The 26,904-nt window shown below is 39.2% G+C and overlaps 1 protein-coding gene across 1 annotated transcript; it reads right to left on the reverse strand.

Moving 5' to 3' along the window:
* Nucleotides 1–701: 701 nt before the first annotated feature.
* oaz2a (ornithine decarboxylase antizyme 2a) lies at nucleotides 702–15,472 on the reverse strand. Its single transcript, XM_044192751.1, is given in 6 exon segments — nucleotides 702–3,415; nucleotides 4,654–4,739; nucleotides 5,182–5,354; nucleotides 7,239–7,319; nucleotides 7,321–7,387; nucleotides 15,246–15,472. Coding segments are annotated over 6 exon segments (648 nt in total). The 5' UTR covers nucleotides 15,356–15,472; the 3' UTR covers nucleotides 702–3,284.
* Between the last annotated feature and the right edge of the window lie 11,432 nt (nucleotides 15,473–26,904).

The raw sequence follows: 26,904 nt of genomic DNA on the forward strand, positions 1-26,904 counted from the left end.
TATAACCTTGACCTGCTTCATGTGTTGTTCCCTCTGCGTGCTTACTGTAGTAAAACTTACAGTTGCCGTAACTAAGCCCCATGGCAAGAAAACATGTGACAACTATACACATGCATACATACCCTAAACCCAAATCTGTCAGGAGGAAAAAAAAAACCCCATTTAAATAACAAGTTTTATTGTTTTTCCCCAAGACAAAAATTTCCTAAACTATCACAGTGAACATTTGAGAAAGATACACACATAAATATATGCCTCTGCCCTTTAGCCAGAAAGATTCAATTTACAGGGGCCCAAAGACACATTTTATAGGTGACAATGTTTTGTAACACCACTGGTGGTTAAATATCAACACTAACAGGGAATTTTCCAGACTGTTTCATTTGTGGCTTTTGGCGCATTTGTCTTCTTTTGTTGGTCATTTGGCTGCCATGGCGTCCTGCTTGTATAACTGTAGTTATTTTAAGGCCTCAAAAATGGTTTCTCAATTTGGCTTGCTTCCTGTGTTGTTCCCTCTGGATGTTTACTGTAGTACAACACTTCTTGCTTTCAGAACTAAGCCCCCCATGGCTTCTTTCCCCTCTGCTCTTCTCCCTGTACACCAACAGCTGCACCTCCAGTCACCAGTTTGCAGATGATACCGCCCTCATTGGGCTCATCTCTGATGGAGCGAGAGATGGAGGAGAACTAAAAAACACCAGTTTAGATAACAAGTTTTATTGTTTTTTCCCCCCCAAGACAAAAACTTCCAGAGTATACAAGTGTGGATTGTCATCGAATGGTTGCTAACTATGTCACTGAGAACAAAAAATAAATCCCTAAACTATCACAGTAAACATTTGAGAAATATACATACATAAAAATATACCTCTGAGAAAATTCATATAATCGACATTTCCTAACAGCTTATAGTCAGGGCTCAATCAGTAGCAACGAAGACTCGTATGATCTGAACACATGCAGAAGAAAAAGGCTCCCACCCCATCCCAACACCAACATGGAACAGACTACGATCATGTTTCTGTGAGGTGTTACAGGTAGTATGGCTGGCATGGGGAATGTAGGTTAATATTGCTATACATACCATACTAGGTTTAAATGCGCTGATTTTTGAAAAGCACGAAATTTCGTAAAATTTCAGTTAACAGCTTGTTACAGACTGAATGGATTCTTTGGCGTTTTGTTTGTAAAAGTCACAAAACTTAAAAACAAACAAACAAACAAAAAAAAACCTGTACAGGATTCCTCCTGCGTTTTTTACTCTGATTGCATATATGGTAATCACCTGAAGTGCTCCTGTCGTGCCCCTACGACGAGCTCCTTTTCTCACCCATAGCATGGGTCTGAATCTGCATGGGATGAAATATGGAAAATGGACACATTCCCCAATAAGACTCAAGAGTAAAAAAATATTAACATTGCACTCTCCTATTTAGGCACAAAAAGCCTCATTTCAAATCGAGCTTTCAACAGGTGGGGGATAGCACTACTGATGACTCTACAGGGCTCAACGAAGCTTCACTAGCCCCAGTTTGTGCCGCTCACATAGGCCTACTAACATTATTCCACTCAGTGCTAAAATCCATTTTTCCAAACATAAATAAATACACAGGTTGTTTAACAAAACTTAACTCTTTTCAGAGATATTTCCAGAATATTGTTAAAATATTGTTTGCTGATTGTTAAAAAAAGATTTCCAGTCCAAGTTGTGCTTCTTTTTCCTTCTCTAAACAAAGATGGGAGCCGGAAATGACATCACTCCCGTGCTAAATTTTCACAACATGAAACACAAATAAAACAGTTCTGTTATCAGTTATATTTATCTACATTGATCTTAAATTGTATTATGTACAATTTTATACAAAAAACCTCTTTTTTGTGTTGTACAGAACAAGCAAGGACATAATGTAATTTACCTGGATAGGAAATTTAGCCGCACCTGTTGAGAAACAGGTTAAAAATCTTTATCGTGAAACAGACTGAATATTTTTTCATCCAGATGGTTAGAAGAGTCTTTGAGGATTCTGGAAATACCATCAGAACAACGTGTTGAAAATCCTGAAAGTGGTTTAAAACAACTATCGCAGGCTATTTATTTTTCAAAAAAACAAATGTTCAGCTCTGTAACTTGAATGTAATGGAAATACACCAGAGGCACAGACTGGGGCTAAAGCTTCGCTAGTTTCAAACATCATGGGTACATTTTAATGCAAAGTAACAGTAGGTGGAGCGTCTCTTTAAACCGGACCATCTTACACCAACAATTATTATATTATTGTATACGTTTGATTCTGTGTGTGACGTGCAAAATGAAACAGTGAGGCCGTCCTCCTCTCCAGCACGTCAGTAACTCACACCATCAGCCTGGCCGGCTGATTATTACGCAGAGGACGAGGAGGAGAGAAGCTGTTTGCCTCAGCGAGCTGGCAGCTACCCTGTTGCGACATTCAACACGCAGGCTGCTTCTTAGCTTTGACACGTCTGAAGAGACTAACAGGGTATTTCCAGATTTGTGGCTAGATTGTTTTGGGCAGACGAGATCTAAAAAATTTAAAACTCCAGAGTGATTGACGTGCTGGAATGATGTCTTAACATATATCAGGAAGACGTGTAAAGAAATGTTTACATGTGCTTTAATGTTAAATTTAACAGATGAGGCTTTCACCCATCTATTTTATAAAGCAAAACAACATTTTATTGCCCATAACAAACCCATAATTTCCTCTTTTTACCCCTACCAACACCGCTTGCATGGTATACAACACACAAAGACAAACTAAAGGCTCTTTCCTTATAAAAAGGTTGAAGCTGTCAGAGGAGAGATATGCTGAATTTTAATGTAAAACACCACCTTCTCCTGATTGTTTGTCTTGTTGATGGCAGCACAAACAAATAATGTGGCCAAGAGACGAATCATTAAGCAGGAAAAATAAAAAAAAAAGCCAAAATCCCACGATGCATGTAAAGACTTAGTTCGCCACTCCCTGTTTCTCCAATCTGCAGTTATCCTCGGGGAAGGGGGGGGAGGCGGGGGTGTCTATGTCACATGGAAATCCTACCACTCCCAAACACCCCCTTAAATCACAAGTCTATAAAAAAAAAAAAAGTGACACCCCTTCCATTCAGTAATGAAGATTTTTGGGAGGGAGGTTTGCCTCAGAGTGAGAGTTGAGGCGGGTTTGACTGCTTGAGGAAGAAAATGGGCAGAAGGTGTAAGGGGGAGGGAGGGAGGGAAGGGAGGGGGTAAGGGTGGGAGAGGGAGGTGTCAGGAGACGGTGTGGCAGTCACTCCTCGTCTGAGCTGCTGTTGTCCAGAGAGTAAACCATGAAGGCCAGATCAGGCCGGGCCGGTACCATGGGGTTGCCCGGCTCCACCATCTCAAAGCCCATGTAGTGGAACGTCTTGATGATTGACACTGGAGAGGAAGCAAGAAGAGTGTCAGAGGCTCTACTGAAGTCACCTGAATCATGAACCTGCCTGAGGTCTCAGATTCACTGCATGTTAATTCGTTTTTGGTCATTTGATTAATTACAAATTTGTTCGGGAATATGCACTAGAAGTGTCCTGCGTTAGTGCTTTTAAAAAGGAGCAGTTTTAAAAAAGGAACAGTTTAACTTTTTTGGGAAATACACTTATTCACTTTCTTTCCAAGAGTGAGATGAGAAGATCGATATTAATCTCATGTGTGTGCGAAAATTGTGGAGCTGCAGTCATAACGTAGTTAGCCTAGCTTAGCATAAAGACTGGAAGCAGGGGGAAACTGCTAGCCTGGCTCTCTCCAAAGTTGAAAAATATGCCTACGAACACCTCCAAGCTCACTGATTATCACTTATGTATTTGTATCTTGATTGGTTGGTGATGATGGTGACTTTGGGTGGGATGATGATGATGATGGTTAGATGTTTGTAAAGCATGTGTTTTATACATTTTTGTAATACGTTTCATGTATTTTATTATGCTTTATGTTCAGGTCTGTCTGCTCTGTGTTTCACCTGGATGAAAGACACATTTCCCTTTGGAGACAATAAATTACAGTTGAAGCTGATTTGTGGTTTTAGGGGGAGCAACGTCTGGAACTATTTCTTTGGCGAACAACAGCAGGGAGCATTGAGCTGCATGCAGCGTCCAGATTCTTGTTGTCACAGTAAAGTTAGAACTGTGCCTGTTCAGACCACTATACCAAAACCTGTGCTGACCGACCGTATCTGGCAACCCTCTCTGCGGTTGGATAAACTGTTTGTCAAGAAATAGCTCCAGCACACAACGCTCCCTAAAACCACATATCGTTGTTTTTATGTTTCAGTTTGTGCACAGATACAACATGTTAAGTAGTGAGGCTTAGAGGTGTCGCTAGGTGTTATGTTTAACTTTCGAGAGAGCTGTTAACCCCTGCTTCTTCTTCTTTATGCTAATGTACGCTAACAGACGCTGAGTCCTACTTATTAAACAGAGACCCAACAAGACATTTTTGCCCCAGATCCCCATTACTGGTTAATCCAGCCATGCACTCTACATTAAGTTAAAAAAAAAATCCTTAATATTGACTGGGTACACAGTTAAAGGTCTTCATATTTTCAAATCAATATAAAAAAAAGATTGTGAGATGAAAACCCTGCTTCTAAAAAACAGTTCTTAAAAATAACGAGCTCTTACATCGATCCTCTCTGCTTTTATGGAACCACAGGAACACATAGTTGACTTTGAGCTTCTCTTCTGCAAACTCGAGCAGAGCAGTTAGCCTGAGGATGACATGAACAGAGACAGAGAGAGACAGTCGGTGAACGAGGGGAGTGGCGATGACGCACACAAAGTGTTTTTTATTTTTTTCTCTTTACATAAGCGCTGCAACTTTACATAATAATGCAGTGGCAGCTGCAAAGCTGTCTGCTCAAACGACTGGCTCTGTGCCCACGGCAGGCAAGGTTACTCTGCCCTGGCATCGATTACAGCCAAACAGAAAGACAGGCAATGAAAACAGAAACTTGCTGGCATCCATTTTAATTTGGGGCACACCGATAGCCTTAAAACATGACGACAACAGCCTCTCATGCACAATTTCAACCTTTCTGGTGTGCAGACTTCCACTGACTTGCTTGGACTTGACAGGTTTATATTCTACAGGGGAAAAAAAAAAAAAAACGCTTCATGCATTTCAACTAAAGAGTCTTAACACATCCTTACCCCTCTTTGCTCCCCTCCACCAGCACCCCAGCAGGGATCTCCAGGAAGAGGCTGTCTTCTGATAGAGCCGTATCCCAGAAGGCCGAGCGGCGCTCAGTCAGCTGGTAGTGGAAGCAGAGAAGAGAGGGGTTCCCACCCACTGGAGCGGCCTGTGTCACTGTTAACTTCTCATCCTGGATTATTATAGGGTGGACAGAAAAAACAACGAGAGATTTAGTTTAATCGATTCAATATTATTTTTCAGCATAAATGCTAAGATTCATTTTAAAACTGGAGAAAGCTTTGAGCAAATGAGGGTCTGGAGAAAAAGAACCTTAAAGGCCCAATCCATAATTTGACCTTATATATCTGAGCTATAGTCACATACATACTGGAAAAGCTTTAATTATTAAGTTCTGCATTTTGTCTCTTTCTCAGCTGATCACAACTCAAAACACAGACATGTTTTACCCTTTTACATCATCAGAAAACAACAACAACAACAACAACATAATAATAATAATAATAATAATAATAATAATAATAATAATAATGTAGTTAATATAGACTTAATTGTTGTCTAGTGTGTTAAAAGACCAAGTCACCAAACTTGGAGTGATAGCAGGTTAAAATGTTTTAATGGGTTTATTTGAATCAGAGTTTGTAGCTTGTTTTTACCCACCACACCACTGGGCACTTTAAACTTTAAAAATCAAATAAAGAATAAAATGCTGAGTATGAAGAAAGCTTTCTGTGTCTGAGAGCAGTTCTGAAGTGAAAATGAGACAAAGAGGAAGTGGTTGTGGTCACATGGGTATTTTGAAGAAGCAGCACTGAGTAACATGTCTGCAGCAGCAAAGTCCTGTACAGTAACTGATGTGTGATTTGACAAACCACTTCTGCCTTTATTAATTTTCTGAGCTATTGGTCTTCAGATATTTTGTCAGGCATAAGATTGTGTACTGTCCGCGCATTTTTACACATCAGTAATGTCCAGAATTTAAATGTGTGTTCATTTGGTACATTATTTTACTCCCTGCAGAAGTTCTTGCATTCATAGCTGTCTAATAATTGGGGTAATTTGATTTCTGCCAAATGCCTGCATTTACTGGATCTGAGGGGGAGAAGACATGTAAATCCGGTTATACTGTGTTCCATAACTTTCATGTCTAACAATAAATAAAAAAAAGTCTATGTGAGTTTGTGTCCTGGGTTGTGAACAAATCTGATACACCGGTAATGTTACACAAGGTTTTTTGCTCGCTGAGGACAGATGAGGATGTTAATATGACAGTTGTGTCTGATCTGTCTGATCCTAAATCTCTAATCCCCGGGGACAATCAGTCACATGGCTGGGGTACAACTTGACACACGTGCACATACACAAACACACACAGTAGAGAGGACACAGCAGTTTCTGTGGAGATGTTCACAAAAATACAGAAATGATTATATTACTTTCTGATGTTGATTAAGTAAATGAACTCATTACTTTATATTATAAAATTTGAGCCCACCAAGAGGAAACTAGGTGAATGAATGAATTCATGCATTAAATCCACCGCAGGTGCAGATGATGAGTAGGGGACAGATTAAAGAATTTTTAAGCTTTAAAAAAAAAAAAAAACAGCTACGCAAAATGAAGGTATTACTCATTAGCAAGGTGTTCCTGTGTTCAGTGCGCTGAGTCAGAGTGGTCCCTGAGGGATGAAGCACTTATTATTATTATTACCTTAAGGGCTTACACCAAATAAGAACAACACATGCACATTTTTTTCCCCCATCGTTACCCTTTAACACCATTTAGCTTTTATAAAATCTATTTTATCTCAAGATAAAAAGCCTTTAAAATACCAATCTGGGACAAAGACTTATATCATCCAACTCTCTTTTAATAAGTCCCAGTTTTGATGGAAAGAGTGGGCTGTGGTATACGTCACATTTACAGGAGTTCAGCCAGTGTTTTGGCTCTTTATCGCTGCAGTTCAGGTGAGATGCATGGTTCTAGGTCGCCAGGAAGCTTTACAAATATTGGACTACAGCTCTCTGTGTTGTTGTGTGAAGTCGAGGACTGTCACCTTGTGTAGTAGCACGCCGAGAGAGTGATCCCTGACAGTCCCTCGCCCACCCGGGATCTTCAGTTGTGGGTGAGGGGCATCAGGAGCACCACAGAGGCCCCGGAGACTGAGGGATGGAGCTGGGCAGCCGAGACCCCGCTAACCAGGAACTGGAAGGGAGAAAGATGAAATCAGTTAATGTTTCAGATCATCTCTAAATAAAATTACAAAAAAAGATATATCCTTCCACACACAGTCTCTCTTTTCCAGTAATCTTCTCAAAGCATCTCAACACTGCCAGTGCAACATCCCCGAACTCTGCACTTAGTATTGATGATCACAATGATGTTAAAGGACTCGATAAGTTCACACTTCCTTCCTACTCCTTTTTGGACATGTAATATTTATTTATCTTGTTACTATGATTTAGCTGTATGTCTGCTGTTTATTTTATTATTTATTCTTGTTTTATTTTTCTAATATTTTTGTTTTTAACATGGCCGAATAACATTATTAATAATAATAATAAATAATAATGATAAATAATAACAGTGGTGACAACAATGGCAAGATAAATTATGCAATGTGTGGAACTAATAAATACCCTCTAAACGCACACATTTTAATCCAAATCTTTGTCAATTTATACCAGCTTTAGAACTATAGTTCTGGGAGGCAAATGAAGTCCACAGGGCATCTTTAATTCTAATAGACAGAACTGAAACTGAAAACGCATGATGACTAATCCTGCTCTGCTACTGATGTAAACCTCTAAGCTTGTTGCCTCACTCACACAGCCCCATTTTAAAACTTCATTAAGCACGTCCCTGTAATTAGCAAATATAGAGCACCTGTGGGATCATGTCCCACCTCTGCAGCACAGCAGACAGCCAGAGGGATTTAACGCGATCATACTGTTTGCTCATATGTTGGATCCCTTCATGTCATTTTCAGGTTTCCAACAGTTTATCCAAACATAGGACAGAGTGTACAAACTATGTACAAACTCTCTTTATTCCTATGAGCAATATTGTAATGTTTGCCTCAGACTGAAGAAACTGCCATACAAGTTTCTAATCAGAAGAAGTAGCACACTGACTGCAACTCAGTGCCTGCTTTAAACCTGATATTCTGTGGTCCAGTTAGTCAGGTCTGGTTGGCTATATATAGATCTCAGCATATTTCTCCAACCCTGTGACCAAAATTCAAACCGATACAAATCATAATGCATAAATCAAGAACAAAGCCAACAGGCATGTGATGTGGACACGCTGTGCAAATTACTGAATTACTTCTAGCAAGTTTCAGTTCATTGACTCTCCTGAAAATCCATCACAGGCCGTTTGTTTATGACGAGCCACAGACACAGACAAAATTAAAGCTTATGATTTATAACAGCATTCAAAGAGTCCCTGACGGGTGGTGCATGTGGTGGAAGGCATGTATCATAAACAAGCCCGTGATCTGTAAACACCTCTGCAAATAGCTTGCAAGGCTTTCAGGGACACACATCTTCGGCGTTTTGAGTTACATTCGTGTATCTCAAGCCAGACATTATGGCAGCCGGCTGACGTTGCCAGACGGGCCTGGACATGAGGGCTGGGGATTCTCTTTTTGTCAAAATTTGGCCTTTTAGATGAGCAGATACCCTCCACAGCCTGCCTCAGTTTTGTCCTCGAGAGAGACTCCTGCACCTTGGAAACCTGACACATTCTCCCGTCTGGAACTGCACCAGGTGGACCAACCTGTTTGTAAGCGAATATTGGTATATCGAGAGTCACTGAAAAACATCAGCTACGTGTAGAGTGAGGAGCTTTGCCACAGTTTCTCCCCGCAGACCCGACAGGTAACCTGGACGACCTGATCTGCATAACTACCACCCAAGAGAGTGAGCAGTGGAAAACAAAACTCATCATACCTGGCCTGTTCACTTTGCAGCACCAACTGCACGCTCCCGTTCCCCGTCTCTACACTTCCTTGAGACAACATATGAACTGAAGCATTAAAGTCTGTTCGTAAATACTCTGCCCTGCTCTCCCTGACCACGATTTCTTCTTTAAAAGATCAGCTGTCTCATCATATTTGTTACTGTAGGGTAACTGAAGCAATATGTTGTTGTGAAGCACTTTGTACTTTGTTTTGATAAGTGCTCTATAAATAAAGTTTTATTATTATTATTATTATTATTATTATTATTATTATTATTATTATTATTAATAATATTTCCCTCAGAAATGTAGTGGATTAGAAGTAGCAAACATTTTAAATATCTAATTAAAGTACATTAAAATTGTACTTGTGTGCAGTACTTGAGTAAATGTATTTAGTTACACTACTGACTTACTGTAAAACACAAGGTGCAGTCACAGCAGGTATAGCTTAATCTAAAAATAGTGCAGTTTGGAATGAGGTGAATGTTGGCAATGCACCATTTAAAAAAAAAACAGTCTAGACCACCAAGGGTTTCTCTTCATTTATTCCCCAGAAACAAAACTGATACAGACTGTATCGGGACGACAGGTAGGACACAGATGGAGGAAGAGATCAGCACGCTCGCCGAGATGCCAAGACCTGCTTCTCTTTTTCCAGCTTCCCTTTCAGAGAGGGACATAAAAGCCTGTCCTTGATGGAAATGTCAGCTTGTTTTGAAAGGCAGCACTTTCGTCCTCTGACATTTCAGCCACACTCCAAGCAACCCTCCCTGCCCTCCTGTGCCATGATGGCACTCGAGCTGTAGCCTTTAGCCCCCCCAATAGGTCACGAGATCACCCTAAAAACAGAATATAGGTTACATTTTTTAAAGAAGGTCGACTTGATGGGTGAAACAGCCTCTGTGCACCAATGTGCAGGTCAAGCACGCTCACAAGCCTGTATTAATATGTCGGTGATGATTTAATCATCTGTGTGTTGCAGTGAGAATCAAAGATGCCAAGTGCGTCATCGTGCGATTCTGCCGGGGGGGTGAGAGCGTGTGTGTGTGTGTGTGTGTGTGTGTGTGTGTGTGTGTGTATGCAAGAGAAACCTTTTCTTCTTTCGAAGGATGAACGCTTCCACTGCCAGTTTGCTCTTCCTGAGCTGCGAGTTGTTTTGAGAACTGATTCAGGTGAATTGTTTGAGGGGGTGAACGGCCCGGGTTGGCCAGCTGCTGAGGCAGAGTGTAGCCAACAGCCAAGAAACACACAACTCAACCAAAACAGGAAGCGCTCTGGTAGGTCCTCCAAGACGACCGAAACACACCAAACCGACTTCTAACACTATAATTACCAGCTTAGTCATGGAAAAATACTCAACTTAAACCCAGATTGTCAACATAAAGAAGCTTGTTAGCCCCTTAAAAAAAACAAAAAAAAAACTGGTGAAAATGATTTAGGTTGGAGGCATAAACGTTGTTGTATACTAGAAAGTACACAGGAGAGTCCTCAGACCTCCTCCGACCCCTGGAAGTTTGGCAGAGCAGCGTGTCGGAAAAGATGTCGAGACAGAAACAGGAAAGGAACACGTGCTCTGAAACCTGAGTGTGGATGGAGACGTTTCCCTGTCAGAACCTGTTGCACCGACCCCTGGACCCAAACTGTGGCTGTGTACAGCTGGTCAGACACAGAAGACAAGTCTATATAACCAGACCAGTACAGTGCAGAATATTCACATAAGTAAAGTGTTAAAGCAAATAACAAATGTTCCTTTTGTTATTCTGGAACTTTGTATGCAGGATCTTTGGTAGAGTAGAATTATTATTGCTTTGTAAAGCAATAATTATTGTAAAAATATAATCCAAGCCAATCATAAAGCCAGCAAACTGTGAAAAACTAATATGGAGAACACAGCAATTTTAAAAACAGACATTTGCCCCATCCAAAATACAGGCTGACTGTAGTTTGTGGAATCCAAGTTTGGTAAGCATTTGTTTGGTTTGGTAACCCTGTTGCAACTATAAATAACAGTATGACACCAAAATGAGTGATGAGCCCTAACAGTAAAGCAACGCCATATTTCACCATCTTATTAACGCAGCATTTGAGCCTGCATGTCAATTGCTTGTTAGCTTTGGCAGGAAACAACACCAACCTATTCATCAACAAAGCCAACAGCAAAGAGGGTGTGACCGACACAAAACTATCTGTGGTGGCATTTGTGATTTGGGTGGTGCACCACATTGACGGCCTTTCTATACCGTATTTCAGCAGTTGACACCAGCAGTTGCCAACAAGGCTGTTTAATCAAAAAACACTTCGAGAGAAACTGGAAACAATGAACTCTTTTCATCCGTTTGTGTTCATTTCCGAATAAGCAAGTAGTATCAGGTCCGTGTAGCCAATGTAAACAGAAAATAGTTCCCGCACACTGTCAGAAAAAAAAGGACAACATATAACAAATATCAAGTTATGCTGACAAAAGGTGCTATGACAGACAAACTTTTCCTTCATTTTTTCACCCACTTTGTCACCTTCTGAATATGTAATATATTTATGAGAGCTGAAACAATCAGTCGCTTAAATCGATTAGACAATCAACAGAAAATTAATCAGTACTCCAATTACTATTTTGATAATTGATTAAAAGTATTTTTTAAGCAGAATTGGCAAAAATTGCTGGTTTTCTTCTAAGATATTAAACTATTAAACTAAATCGTTAGTTGCAGGGCTGCAACTAACGATTTGTCCACCAATTATTTTCTTGATGAATAGATTAATCATTTGGTCTATACATTTTTCAGAAAATAGTGAAAAATGTCCACCATTGTCTCCCTGAAAGTCCAAAATTTTGTCTCACCAACAGTCCAAAACCCAAAGATATTAAGTTTATGCTGATGTTTAAATAAAAAAAAAAAAATGTAATTAAGAAAAAGCAGCAAATCCTCTCATTTCAGAAGCTGGAACCATGTTTTGCTTAAAAAAGTGACATAAAGGATTAATCAATTATCAGAATAGTTGCTGATTAATTTTATGTTGATCGACTAATCAATTAATTGTTTCAGCTCTAATTGGTTGTCGGGATTGTTGTTCAGACAAAACAATCAATTTCTAAGTCAACTTGGGATTTGGGAAATAGGCATGTTTTACTACTGTCTGACCTTTCATCAAGAAAAAAAACCAACAGATTAACTGATAATAAAAATAATCCTCAGGTGCAGCTCTAAAATTTATCCTTTTCCGCATGTAAAGAGCCTCTTCCAAGTGTTTTGCCAGTGTGCGGGATTTTTTTCCAGTGCAATGTGTTAATTTCAAGCCTGTAAGGTGCATGCTAATGGTTTGTATCACAGCCTCGCCTGCAGTCAACTGTATGAAAGCTAAGGCTGACAACTCCAGATGTCAGCTGAAACTGGTTGGCACAGTTAATGTTTTGGTTTCGTTACGGAAAATTCAACAGCGCTCTGATCCAGAATCTTTCAGAAACCACAGCAACCACTGAAGAGATCAGTCTGTCAGTACCTTAAAGGGGCACTTAGTTAGCTAAGGTAAGATAATCCAGCTGTTTCTGACTGAAAGCACCCACGTACTCGTCTCACACACACACACACACACACACACACACACACACACAGATCCTTGTACTTGTGAGGACTGTCATAAGGCATTCCCGAGCTCCTTACACTAACCATCACAACTAAATGCCTAACCCTAACCTAAACCTAATTCTACCCTAACCCTTGAAACCAAGTCTTAACCTTCAAATAGCCCTTTGAAGTTATGAGGACCGGCCTAAATGTCCGCACTTGCCAAAAATGTCCTCATGCTCTTGGTTAAAAACTTGTTCCAGATTCCATTGATGCTTGAGAGGTGAACCAGTGGAGGGGAGGGAGTTATATAACCAGGCTGATGTAGGCCAGTTGATGCCTTTAGCTGACAGGGCCATAACAGTCAGAGAGCTAATATAGTCACTGCTCAGGCTCACAGCATCAATGGACCGCTCCCTCCCTGCGTGTCAGATGATAAACCCACAGAGGACAAAAACAACGCTTATGCCTCTGATTTTGTGCAGAGAAAGAAAAAGAAAAGACACAGGCTACAATGTACCCATGCTATTGCTCATAAAATGATTTATCTTAGGTGTACCTTACTATCAGTTCTCACATAAAAAAAAGACATATTGCATAATAAAAGACATGGTACTGCCACAGCGACACACAAAATCCCTATGGGACTACTATGGAGGAAAGTTCAGTATAAGGTTACTATAAAGTCACTACTGGATTGCACATGCACACTGTAAAAAAGGTCACAAATTGGAAAAGTGAAGGTAATAATATGCTACTACCTTGTTCAGTACAGTATGTACAGTGGTAGAGAAGCCTACCCCAAGCAAAACTTCAACTTAACTCTTTAATGTTTTCTATATGTTGGCTGATATGTTACAAGTTGAAACTGCAGTACAAAAATGCCAAATATATGTTTGTGGTAGTTTAGAACCAACATCTTCATTAAATAGTTTGTCCTCCAGAAAGCACATTTCAACTGTAAAATGTCCCATTCAGTAAATATCTTGGTCGCAGGGATCCTCATTGGTATGTGTTTATGAATAAAATAAATATCTGATCAATAACATAATTATGAGATTTTTAAATTATATGTATTTTTAATGGCTGTTTCTTACTACTTGTAGCCATTTTACAGACTAAAAGAAAATCAGTTAATCCTCACATTTAAGAGGCTGGAGTGTATTTTCTCCAGTATTTCTTTAGGGCTGAAACAATTTGTTGCTTAATCAATTAGTTGATCAACATTAATTGCCAAGTACTTTGATAATCAATTAATCATTAAAGTTATTTATAAAGCAAAGATGTCTAACATTTGTCTTTTCCAGTTTCTCAAATGTACGGATCTGCAACTTTTCTGTTTAATATCTTTGTAAATGACATTAAACTTTATATTTTTGGGTTTTAGACTGTCGATTAAACAAAACAGGTAATGTGAAGAAGCTACCCTGAGCTCTGTGAACTTTTAATAGCGTTTCTTACTACTTGGAGCCATTTTACAGACTAAAAACGATTAATCAGTTATTCGACATCTGTCAGATTAATCGATAATAAAACTGAAAATAACTGTTGTTTTCGTACAGTATTTGAACAAACAAGAAACAACTTGCAGGTTCCTGGAACAAACAATGATACTTAGGGAAAAAAGTTTCATACTTGCCATTTAAGGGGAGGCAAAAACATCGTTTTGTACTGGTAAATTTTGAGATTTTGGGCTAATTTGTTTCCATAACATGTCTTCTTTCAGACTAGTGGAAAGAAAACGCCCAAAATACACATGTATGTGTTTGTTACTACACTTTGTTTATTTGCGTCTGTAGATTTCTCCTAAATTCACCCTAAGTTAAAAAAAATAAAAATTGTCTTAATCAACTGGGGGAGTTTCATGGTTATATCTATCTATCTAGTTAAAAATGTTACCCTATTCACCAGTAGTGTCTCTGTGACCCTGTCTAGAAAATGTACTGTAATGGGGATTTGAGTTTTAAAAAAACGTATCCTGGTTGGGGTTTTAAAGTGTGATCTGGAGACCTTTAATGGCCTTGCAGCCACCACACTACTAAAATGAGTAATAGTTTATATAATTTCAACGTTGCACAGCCATAATATGTTTAAGGATCATTTTGTGGTGTACACAAAACATCAAATTGCGTCTAGTGCATCACTCTGGATGCAGCTTCCAACTCTGTATGTACAGAAACAGTAAAAAAAACAACAACAAAAAACATTTAACACACTGTTTTATATCTTGATGTCATCATGCAAACATAAAACAAGCAGCTCTTGTGCATGTCATGTCTGTTTACAGCGCCCGATCTGTCAGTTTGGTAATTTCTCGAATAATTATAGCACTTGTTTTCCTGCTATTTTGCGAGCTATGCTAGGTAAAAGTAAAGTCAAACTATTTTAACAAGCCCAACTCTATAAACGTTTACCTCACACCAACTGAAACAAACATACGAGACTAAGTTGGATTTCTGACATCGACAAAAAAAAAAAAAAAAATGTTAACGTCTGTTTTTAATGTTTCTAGAAGAATATTAGCATCCTCCTACCTTTCCTCGGTGTTCAGCATGATAGCTTCGAGGAAACACGGATCTTTAGGTCCTTTTTCACAACTAAAACTATTACTGTTGGATAAAAACTCCACAGAAAAGTTCACCATCCGTAAATTAAGACAAAACCTTGTTGCACTAAAAGTCTGGTGCGACTATTTGTGGGGAGACAGGCTAGCCTTCACAGCTTCGCTCTACAGCAGTGAAATCTACGGTCTAGTGACGCACGGCGGGGGTATTTATAGCTGCAGCAAGGCATCATGGGTAATCCACCACAGGAAGTGAGACTTCTTAAAGTAAACAAACTAACAAAACGGTTAAAACTCACAAATAATAAAAACAATCACAGCAGCATTTATATGATCATATATCATCATGTCATGACCTTTTACATTAAGTGTACTGTAACTTTATCACACTAATGGTAGTTTTAATGAAATGACTGTAATATTCCAATATACATTCAGGAAAGAAAAATCTTTATGTTGTACTTACTTGGGTATGGTTATATATTTTGTGGCACTTTATAGGTCGATTTTAACCCCTCCAGGCTACATTTCAGAAGAAAATTATGTACTTTATACTGGATACCTGTTTGATGGCTGAACAGGCATTTTTGTTTCTCTTAACTTTAGTCATGGAAGACATGGGCTACCTTGATCTATTACTTTAAAGTAAAAATAGCAATACCACAAAATAAACATACTCCATTACTAGTAAAAGCCCTGCAGTTAAAAGATTACTTAAGTAAAAGTACAGTATTAGCAGCAAAATGTAATTATTGTATCAAACATAAAAGCAGGCTACTCATTTGGCAGTAGAATGGCCCCTCTTGGTGTTATACTTAGTGTTAGATAGTTTAATCTATAATCATGTCATTTTTGATAAATCTGTCACAGATTTTATGTAAAATTCTAATGTGCAAAGTAACTGGTAACTATAGCTGCCAGCTAAATTTAATGGAGTAAAAAAAGTACAAAATTTTCCAGCTGAAATGTAGTGGAATAGAGGTAAAGCATAAAATAGAGATACACAATTAACCTCAAAGTACATCAAACTTGTACTCAAGTACAGCTTGTACTTATGCTTCACCACTGCTTGATTTTAAACAGTCTTCATTCATAATGTGACATATGTCAGTTGAAACTAATCAACAATAAATTATATATATATTGTATATAAAAGGTATAGTCAGATCTAGCATCACTTGGACCAACTACAACATCAACATGATTACATAGGCTAACAAAGTACGTTTATTCAAGTACTGTTCTTCTACTGTTTTGAGTTACTTGTACTTTGAGTGTTTCTACTTTGAGTGAAATGAAAAAATATAGTAATGTCAGTGCATTTCTAAATCAATTCAGGGGCACCCCGTGACCTTGACCCCTGACCCCTCTGAACAAAAACCTGTGTAGGGATCGACAGTGACAGAGATTTGAAAAAAAACAGGCTTAATACGCCTCCTGGAAGTGACCTGAGAGTCCTGTTCTTCCTCTAAAACTGTCCGTCTGTCCCTCGCAGTGGTCAGCCTTTTGTCCAGAGTCTCAGCTTGAATCTGAACATAGACCCGGTTATGTAAGGAGGAATGGAAATGGGCCCCCGTGCTAAACAGATTATCCGATTAGTAACAAGATAGCAGCCCAGCTACTTGATCCTGGCACATCACAGCATAAATGTTGGCGGTCCAGCTTGCCTGGGTAAGCAGGGGACATGGGGGTCATTGCCACCTGCCAGCCACCATGGAACAGCACCCTCATGATGTAACAGTGAGTGAAACCCAGCGAGGGAGTCTGTGTCGTGTAAATGACCACATCAGTGTCCAGAGTGACTTACAGCAAGTTTAATAATAGAATAAGCTTTATTTCTTGTTGTCTCTGGAAATATACACTGAATATGAGTAAGTAAGTAAGTCTTCCTGACATTTACATTGCAGAATCCACATCTCAAATAATTAGTTAGGCGTTAGGAGATCCTGCGTAATTCGTCTCCATCTCTTGATCTACATCTCCTCCTCCTTGAGTGGTAGAGATTTACTAATGGTAATTAAGGATAACGTTTATTTCCAAGATTCACAACCTCAGTGCACGTCATGAGAGGAGGCAGTGTCCCAAACAATCAGAACCTAACGAAAGAACGAATGAGACATAAGGGGATACATAGATTGGATTTGGGTCATTCAGTGAGGAGATGTAGGGTATTTAATCAGAAGATCAGAAAGAGTCTTGATACTTGATGTGGCTGGTTTAAAGACCAACTGTGAAAAAACGGTTAGATGGACAGCCCTTGAGCTGCCCTTGAGCAAGGCCCAGCAGCCACTGGTGGAAGATTGTGGTTGTACTGGGCAGCTCCCAGAGTGAATGTAGTTAATCACAACTGTTTTTTGCCAGCTGAGAAAAGTCCTGACTGCGCTGTTTATCAGGCAGAGCACAGTGTGACAACAACTGCTGTTTGGCAGACAACTGATAGATCAACGGAAATGATTCTAACTTTGAAAAGAAGCTACTGTGAGAGCATTTATGTTCAGTGAAAACTTTCCTAATTTTGCCATTTTAACTTCTCTGACATTTACCACCACTCAGGTATTGTCATTCATTTTGTACATTAATGTCTGTGAACAATGAATACCCTTTCTCACCCTCCACTAAGTTAAAACTAAAGCTTTTTGTAAGAGCCAAGCAAAGAAAAGCTAAAGCCACGTGTCAAGTTAAGCCTTCAGCAAGTTTAAAAGGTTTTCATATTTTAATAAAAACACACATAGAAGTTGAAAATATGAGTTTTCTGCATAAAATGAAAAAATAGTCATTTCAGTGCATTTCCAAATCAATTCAGATTTTCAACACCACTGGATGTTAATGTTGTTTAACAGAGAAACCACTTATATCTGTGGCATTCACATTTACCTTGTCCTATAATGAAAATATAAAACACAATAACATAACTGAGAAAAGCATATTAAGGGGCACATTTGAAGGTATTTGTCAGCCATTTGCTTATTCAGTGTCATTATCTGAAATACAGACTGATCATACCGATGCTATGAAGAGGATATGTTCTTGCAAAAACACGATTAATTAATAATTTGACAGTATTAAACAAACTCATTAACAAGTTCACACATGAATGAGACAAGCAGACTGATGCCCGGCCTATGTCTGCCTCAGGAGAGAGTCTGCGAGACGTTTTTAATTCAGACCGAGACTGCAAACAAATGCTTAGGCCGAGGTCAAATTCTTGGCCTCATTATTTTTAATGCAAAGAAATGTGCTGAGATGCTGTTTCCCTACTGCCCTATTTGAGTTGTTTTCTGTCTCAAACACTGATGGATTGCTGCTGTTTCCACATGACAAGCTTAAACACAACATGACTTTAGTGGGGTTTATGGCAATATAGCGTAGCTGAAAGAATATTTGTTGCATGAAAGTGAGATGTGTTCGGTATGAATTCAGTTCAGATTAGTATTTCATTTATTACAGGTGAAAACAAACATTTCTAATGACAAATAATAAACAGTACAGTAACCCATAAAGAGAGATTAGACTGATTACTGGATTAACATTTAACACATTTTAGCGCTAAATGGCAGCATGCACACAGAGCTTGAGCAGTTCATATACTGTATGTTTTGACTGTAATTATAATATTTTGCAATTTTCCAGTTCAGAAATCTTAAATGCTTTAAGTACAAATGTGTTTTCTCTTCAGTTTTACCAAATTAACATACGGAGAATATCCAAAAACGAGACTGAGAGTCTACAGTCATGCTAGCGGTTCTGTGAGGCTGGGGAGTGCGTCTCTGTTCCCCAGCTCAATATCCTCTGAATATGACACATTAAGGAGACCTTTCAAGGGGTTTTATGTTCTCAGCTATCTTTGTTTGGGTCAATATGTTGAAACTGCATTTTAAACGTCCATCTCCCTTTGTTCTTTTTCCGTTTGAACTGCAAATATAGCCCTTACTTATAGCCCTTTGACATAGGACCCTGGCAACATTGGGATGAGCCCGTGAAGCTGTACTTGAGCTAAATGCTAACATCAGCATGCTAACATGTTCACAATGACAATGCTAACATGTTGACATTTTGCAGGTGTAATATTTACCATGATCACCATCCTAATTTCTTAGAATGCTGCCTGTTTTTTGTTTTTTTTAATAAATGTGCCACATATGACCTTTTCCACTGCTTATATCAAGTCTTTTGTAATCATCTGACCAAACTGGCAACAAACATTTCATCACAAAACAGACAAATGAAAATAAAATGAAGTCAGTTGTTTTACTGTTTGCAGCACACAAAAGCAATCCGAGCCAGGGCTGACGCTCAAGTGAACACTGAGCATCTTAGTTTCCAGGACAAACTGTCCTTCAGATGCCCTTCATGAGCTCCAACGTAGCGTCACAGAGCCGCACATGAGATGCTGGCTGAAAAACAAAACATCTCTCGTGTTTCAACCTGTCACCTCGATGCTGTTTGAGACCGACACCCCCCCTGACATGGAGCTCCTCACACCGAAGACAAAAGGCATATCGTGTGAACAGCACGGGACACTCTATCTCTGCTTTTGGGATAAAATATTCAGCTGGAGCTCGGTGGGGAAGGAGACTGAAAAACTGCTGCTTAAGGAGCGTCCTCCTGTTGTTACCAGATGTTGATGTTTGATTATAGAAATGGGTCTAATCAGAGGTGTTATCAGGGCTGAAGGATGTGTGAGACAGAGGATAGGTCGGGTTATTTATCATTCAAATAATACTATTTCTGTGCGAGCGTGCCCCTGTCTCTCTTTTTCACATGGTTTTTTCGGTAAATATGTGACGTGCAGAGAAATGCACTCAAGTCAGACGTTTTTGCTCGATTGCAGTAATTTGCCCGAATGTCCAAAGTTGTTTGGAGTCGGTTTGAATGGATTTACAGGCTGGAATGACATTCCAGTCATCACAGTCTGCCAGGGAAAGTACAAAAATGTATCTCCAAAAAAAGACTTGTTATGCAGCCACTTAGATTCATGTTCAAGGAGGTATTTCGCCTCCTTGTTTTCTCTGTTGTTCTTCTCACTGGCTTGAAGGGGGCAGGTCTCAGACGGAGGTTGCTGATGTCATGTACCTCTGTGCACCAATCAGGATTTAGCAACCTTAGAATCAGAATCTGATGACACTTAGTGGGTTGCCTAGTTACTGTCAGTCAAATTTGATCAAGCCACACCCACACAATCCTGATGTAGCCGATTAGCTAAATTAAAATCCTAATAAAAAATAATTAAGATGTTTTTTCCCCCAAAGTTTGATTGTTGCTGATTCAGTGATGAATATTAAATGTGATAAATACTTTGATTTGAAACTGTGCTTTCAGAGGGTTTAAAAACCTGGAGCCGGTTGCACCAGCTAATGCAAGTGGAGATTTACATCACTAAATAAAAACTAAAAAACTAGAGATTAGATGTTACTAAATATTTACACCCACTAACTGCCAGGTGTAACTGTTATGTAGCTAACTGACAAAACTAACATTAGCTTGCTAATATATGACCCGTTTAGAGTTAAGAGTAAAAGCAGTAATATGGAATACGGTCGACATATCTGACCTGAAACCTGATAAATGCTGTTTAATAATAATGTAAATCTTGAAGATTTTAAACTACATTTCACAAAATAACACAATACCCCAAAGTACTAAAAGTTATGCCAATAACATTTGACTAAATAGTAAAAAACAACAGTTAGGTTAGCATAATGAGATATTCATACTCATTCTAAACTGTATGAATACTACTTACTCTGAGACACATATATTTCACCATGATTGCAGACACAAAACAAAGTAATACCTACATTTACAAAAGAAATATCTTTCACACCTCAAAAACTGTAATTTTTGGAAGGTATGCTAGCTTACGATCCTACAGTGACTTCCTGTTTACATAGCTGATTGCTCTTGATTGGACAGCGCTAAAGATGTTTCCTCGCAAAGTCTTAGCTACGACATTTTTTAAGTTTTAATAGTGAAACCTGATTTAGTAAATTACTAGTTTGAAATTTGTAGTTACTAAGAACGTTAAAACTTAGCAATGTATTTATGAATAGCTGGTGCAACACCATCCTGGCTACAACCTGCTCTTGACCATTTCTGACCCTGCAGTTAACTTTTGTTGTGGCCTCAGCTCATCCCTTTTCTTGAAAATGTGTCACATATTAGATGCTGATGTGACTGTTGTGGTTTTTATTCGAATAGAGGCATGTCTCTGAAATATTTCTTCTATCTATAAGTACATGATCTCACAGTGCAGCCTGCAGGTGGTGTACAGGTTCAGATTTTGGTCTTTTGATCTTAACCCTGCTGAAAAATAAAAAGATCCTATTTCCTTGTTTACATTGTTTGTAAAAAAAAAACCCCAACAACATATGTGTTACAATCGGAGGGAAAACATCATAACTGGGACGCAAACTTCTGAATATACCTGTCTTCAGGTTTCATGCTTGTAGCTAAACTATCGCTATTACAAAGCACAAGAAAGAAAAGAAATGCTTGTGTAGTTTTGTGTATCTGTTTCTGTATGTGACTGTGTGTGCTACGACAATGCCGGCACAAACTCTTGATCTAATTAAAGTTCCCATTGTTCCTGTCTGGCAGCGTCCCACATTCTGTGTGGGGAAAGGTTGATTTACTCATGCAGGTATTCACAACAAACACAAGGACACATTAAAGTTCATGTCCAGAATTCCTATACTTCCCCACTTTTTGTTTTCATGTCCACTGGCATAAATACTGTATATCGACAACTGTAGTCCTGACTAAAATTGTTTTTTTGTAATATGCAGATAAAAAGACAGCGACTGTGAGTTTGGATAAGAACAGCCCATCGCTCTTTGCCAAATCTTCAGTTGAAGTTATGATGATGATAGTGAGTGTTGTGAGCGAGGCCCTCATTAACAATGGAGCCAAGCGTGTAGGCGTCCACAGGAACGAGAAGTTGTCTGCTTTTGTTCTTCCGATGATTTGAGATTGTTTACATGTACTTTTGTGAGTCGCATGGCGGATGCTGTTATGCAGAGCAGCTGATAGTGTGTTGTTTTGGGGGCTGATCTACAGGGTGTGGATGAATCCTTGTACATACTATGTGGCTTTCCACTCCAACTGCTACCCCACATACTAAAATAATAATGCAAATCATCACTATTCACCATGTCCTGGTACTACTACGAAATCAAGCACGCTACATTGTGCCTCTTTCACTCAGTCCACTTGGAGGATGGAGTAACAACCACCTGAACTGGCCGAGTGACACTCAGGCATTACATACTCATTGTATCTGGAGGTGAGAGTGGAAATATAGTGGCGTTTTCTGTGTAGAGTTTAACCTGATTCTGTAGTGATGGCATGTCCATGTCAGATAAAAATAGTCGATGCATTAATCACTTTTTAACATGTTTCGAAGAAGTGGTGACTAAAATTACCTCAAGACATGATAAGAAACAATCAAACAGTGAGTATTGATTTGACTTAAAGATTGTGGCAGCTTTTAAAAAATGTGCAATTTTTAAAAAGAAATTACCTGGGAGGGGAACTCCTGAGTCTACCTGCTGCTAATCCGCTACTCAAGTCCAACATACAGACTGATGCATCTGCAGGGTCCAAACATTGTATTTTCTCGACAAAGAAAAAGCATCCAATAATCAATATTCAATCATATTTAGGGTGCATAATTTGCAGTGTTGGAATGTAACTAAGTATATTTACTCAAGTACTGTACTTTACTTGAGTATTTCCATTTTATGCTACTTCATACTTCTACTACATTTCAGAGGCAAATGTACTTTTTACTCCACTACATTTTTTGACAGCTTTAGTTGCCAGTCACTTTGCAGATTCAGATTGTTAACACAAAGTATAAATCAACTAATACATTTGGATATATTTTTATAGATTAAGCTACCTAGCAGTATATAAAGTAGCTGTGTCACAAATAGGAAAACAATCCTCCTTAAGTTTTCTTTTGCATCCTCCCTTGCATTCACTTTCTTTCAGTCAAATCAGGACGTGGGATTTAATCAAAAATCAATAAAAAAATACTCTGATCTGCCTTTAAATGTAGCATCCAATCAGTAAAGAAATGCTGTTGAATGAAAGCTGCACTGTTTTCAAGAACAGAGGTTAAAGTCTTGCTGTCTGTTCAGAGGGAAAGTGTCAGACTGGAGCTGACTGTGATATCCTTTACACTTGCAGGGTGTTGGAAATTCGGGGAGGAGAAAATGTGGTTCCAGTCCTGCCGATCCCACACGTGTCACCTTGTTTTTCTCAGGAAGTTGCCTTCACGTGATACAACTCTCAACGCGTGCTGAGTTCACGTCTGAAAGCCATGCTGTTCTCTCTCTGCAGTCATACTCAGCACCTTTATAAGCTGATTGTCTCTCTGTAATGCAGCCCTGCAGGAGTGTCTCACTGTTTCCAGGTAGAGCTGTCGGCGTGCCCTGCAGCTGACTTGATCTTCAGACACATAATCTGCCCTACAAAGGCAGAGAGCAGTAGCTCCAGAAAAGCTGAAGTTGAGCAAAAAGGGTTTAAAGTTTTCAAGCTGACTGGGTGAACTGTAACAGATGGAGAGGATGTAATTGCTTTATTTTATGTCTTTTCGGACTTATTATTTTACCACCAAAAAATAATTGACCTTTTGAAAAACTTCAGGGAACATGATCGAGGGGACTCATATTAGTTTATATTTTGTATTATTAATCTGAATCTGCAAAGTAACTACAGGTATCAGATAAATGTAGTGGAGTAAAAGTACAATATTTCCCTCTGAACTGTAGTGGAGTAGAAGTATAAAGTAGCATAAAATAGTACTTGTAGCCTACTTACATTTAGTAGCCTACTTGAGTAAATGTACAAAGTTACTTTCCACCACTGAATTTTGTCAAGTCTTGCTGCAAGCATGGAAGTTAGATGTTGCATATATTATTTTCATTGAGTATTGTAAATAGTGGACCCAAGCAAGAGAAGCTATTGCTGTAACAACAGCTAATGGGGACAACAACAATAAACGGGTGCTGGCTATCATGGAAGTTCTTATGTTACATGTGTAAGAGACACATCTGTAAGCTCTTTTCCCTAGGCCCCATATGTAGAAATATGGTCAACAGATAAGAGACAGAAACATGGCTATAGTCACTTAGGAGTCACTTAATCACTTGTATGTTCTTTGCCATAGTTCACTATACTAACTCCTGCCTCTGTCAGTTCAGGCTAGGGAAGAAAACCTATTGATTACACCAGTTTCCATCCAGGGGGTCAGTGTGGACATTGTAGAGGACTACAAGTACCTGGGAGTACGCTTAGACAATAAACTGGACTGGGCTAAGAACACTCAAGCTCTGTACAGGAAGGGCCAGAGCCGCCTCCATTTTCTGAGGAGGCTGAGGTCCTTCAGCAACTGCCGGACAATGCTGAGGATGTTCTATGAGTCTGTGGTGGCCGGTGCTATCCTGTATGCTGTTGCATGCTGGGGCAGCAGGCTGAGGGAAGTGGACGCCAACAGACTCAACAAACTGATCCGTAAGGCCGGTGACATTGTGGGGGTGGAGCTGGACTCTCTGGCGGTGGTGTCAGAGAGGAGGATGCTGGCCAAACTACACGCCATCTTGGACAGCGTCTCCCACCCGCTCCATGACGTGCTGGTCAAACAAAGGAGTATGTTCAGCGGAAGACTCATCCCCCCACAATGCACCACAGAGCGCCACAGGAAGTCACTCCTGCCTGTGGCCATCAGATTCTTTAACTCCTCCCTCTAACATCACTGAAATACCTGAAATATTGTGCAGTATTCTCTGTTTAATACTCCTGTGCAATTACTATGTTTTCTGTTTAATATTCCCTATTTATTAATATTTATTCATACTTATATTACTGCTGTGCAATATCCACCATCTAATAATCTGGTTAATCTGCTACATTTAACTTGACAGTACTCATTATTGCACTATTACTTATTACTTATATTATTACATTGTATTATACCGTACATACTTATCAAACTGTAAATCCACTTTTGTACTTACATTTATTTTAGCTTTTATACTTATATCCACTTTGTCCTTAATTTATCTTAGCTGTATTATATTTTGATTTGCTTAGTACTTCTATTCCTGTGTGCACTGACGTGATAGTAAGCAGCTGTAACGAAAGAGTTCAATAAAGTATTTCTGATTCTGATATGGCCAGTAAAGAGATAAATATTGTGGATCAGGAAGAGACTTGGTTTCGGCACTGTACAGTCTCCTTGGCTGAGCCTCATTAAACATTGCTGTGTAAGACATCCAGAGTCTCGGAGTAGACCAGCTCACATCAATCTTTCCATCACACTGGCATCATTCACGACAAACAGCATGTTCACTCCCACCAATCTGTTTGCACTTCTCTCAAACCAGTAGTCTCACAGAACAGCAGCACTGGTTTAACTGTAGGATTATGGTCATCTTGGGGCGGCAAGGCAGGAACTGTGTATGTGGGTACTCTCTCAGTGGGCTCCATATCTGACTGGATGCTGCCTTTTCTAAAAGAAGCCCATCTTGCCCCTCAGCTCTGCACTTTATTACATAAGTCTTGCTGTCCCATTTCCACCCAGCATCCTGTATGTACACCACAGAGGAGGAGACTTTTAGTGTAAATATTGCAAGTTATAGTTCCTTCCTTCAGTGTGTGGGCCCATAAATATTGGATTAAATTTTACACGCTTACTTTCACTCTTTCATGCATTATATGCAGACTTATTTTCTCTATTCCTCTCAACGCACATATCAATATAACTTGAAAATCTGGCACCAGGTCCATAGCCTGAGGAACTACAGTAAGATGAATATTTCACACTCTTACACAACCCCCTCAATTAGCTAGTCAGCATAACCCAGTGCCACTGCAATTACCCAGCTACATGAGGCGAGCAGGAACGCAGCAGCTCTTTTATTGTCTCTGGCAGAGCACTTAACAGTGTCCCCATGACACAGCTTTATCGTTTTATCATGTCACCAAAAATATGCAACCAGGCCGGAGGGGGAAGTGACTTTAATTAACCAAGTTCCCTGCACCGAGCGTACAGAGCATTAAGGCCACCTGGTCTGTACAGAGCAAATGGAAAGCTATTATCCCCTGTGATTTTACTTATTAACTACACTTAATCCTGAGGCTGAGATGGAGAAGATGCAGAGAAGATGAGGTAAAGATGGGTTTTAAAGCCTCAAGACAATTTATTAAAAGTGAAAGATGGAGAAAAATGCAGTATGATTAAAGTTTGTCTTTTTAGTTTTGGTGGCTTAACAACAAATGGTACAAAAAGCTGTAGATCAAATGCATGCGAGCACACACAAGAGCTACTGTATATATGTACTACAGTGTTTCCTTAATTTATGGTGTACCACAACAAAAAAGAAATGCTCAAGAGACTGTAAGAGAAAAGCAGTCGAAATATTTAATAAGTAATGATTTTGTTATGATTAAAAAACATTTTAGAGCTACAGCAGTGACCCATTCGGGAAAATTAGGAACTGTTTTCCAACCGTTCTGGCTTGTGACCATTTAACAAAGACTTTGAAGTGAAGATTTTCCCTTCTCAGACTTCATTTGAATGATGTTTAGAGGCCTGAAGAGGTAGAAATATCACCTCTCTAAGTCTG

This window comes from Siniperca chuatsi, linkage group LG4, assembly GCF_020085105.1.
Source record: "Siniperca chuatsi isolate FFG_IHB_CAS linkage group LG4, ASM2008510v1, whole genome shotgun sequence".
Classification (NCBI taxonomy): domain Eukaryota; kingdom Metazoa; phylum Chordata; class Actinopteri; order Centrarchiformes; family Sinipercidae; genus Siniperca; species Siniperca chuatsi.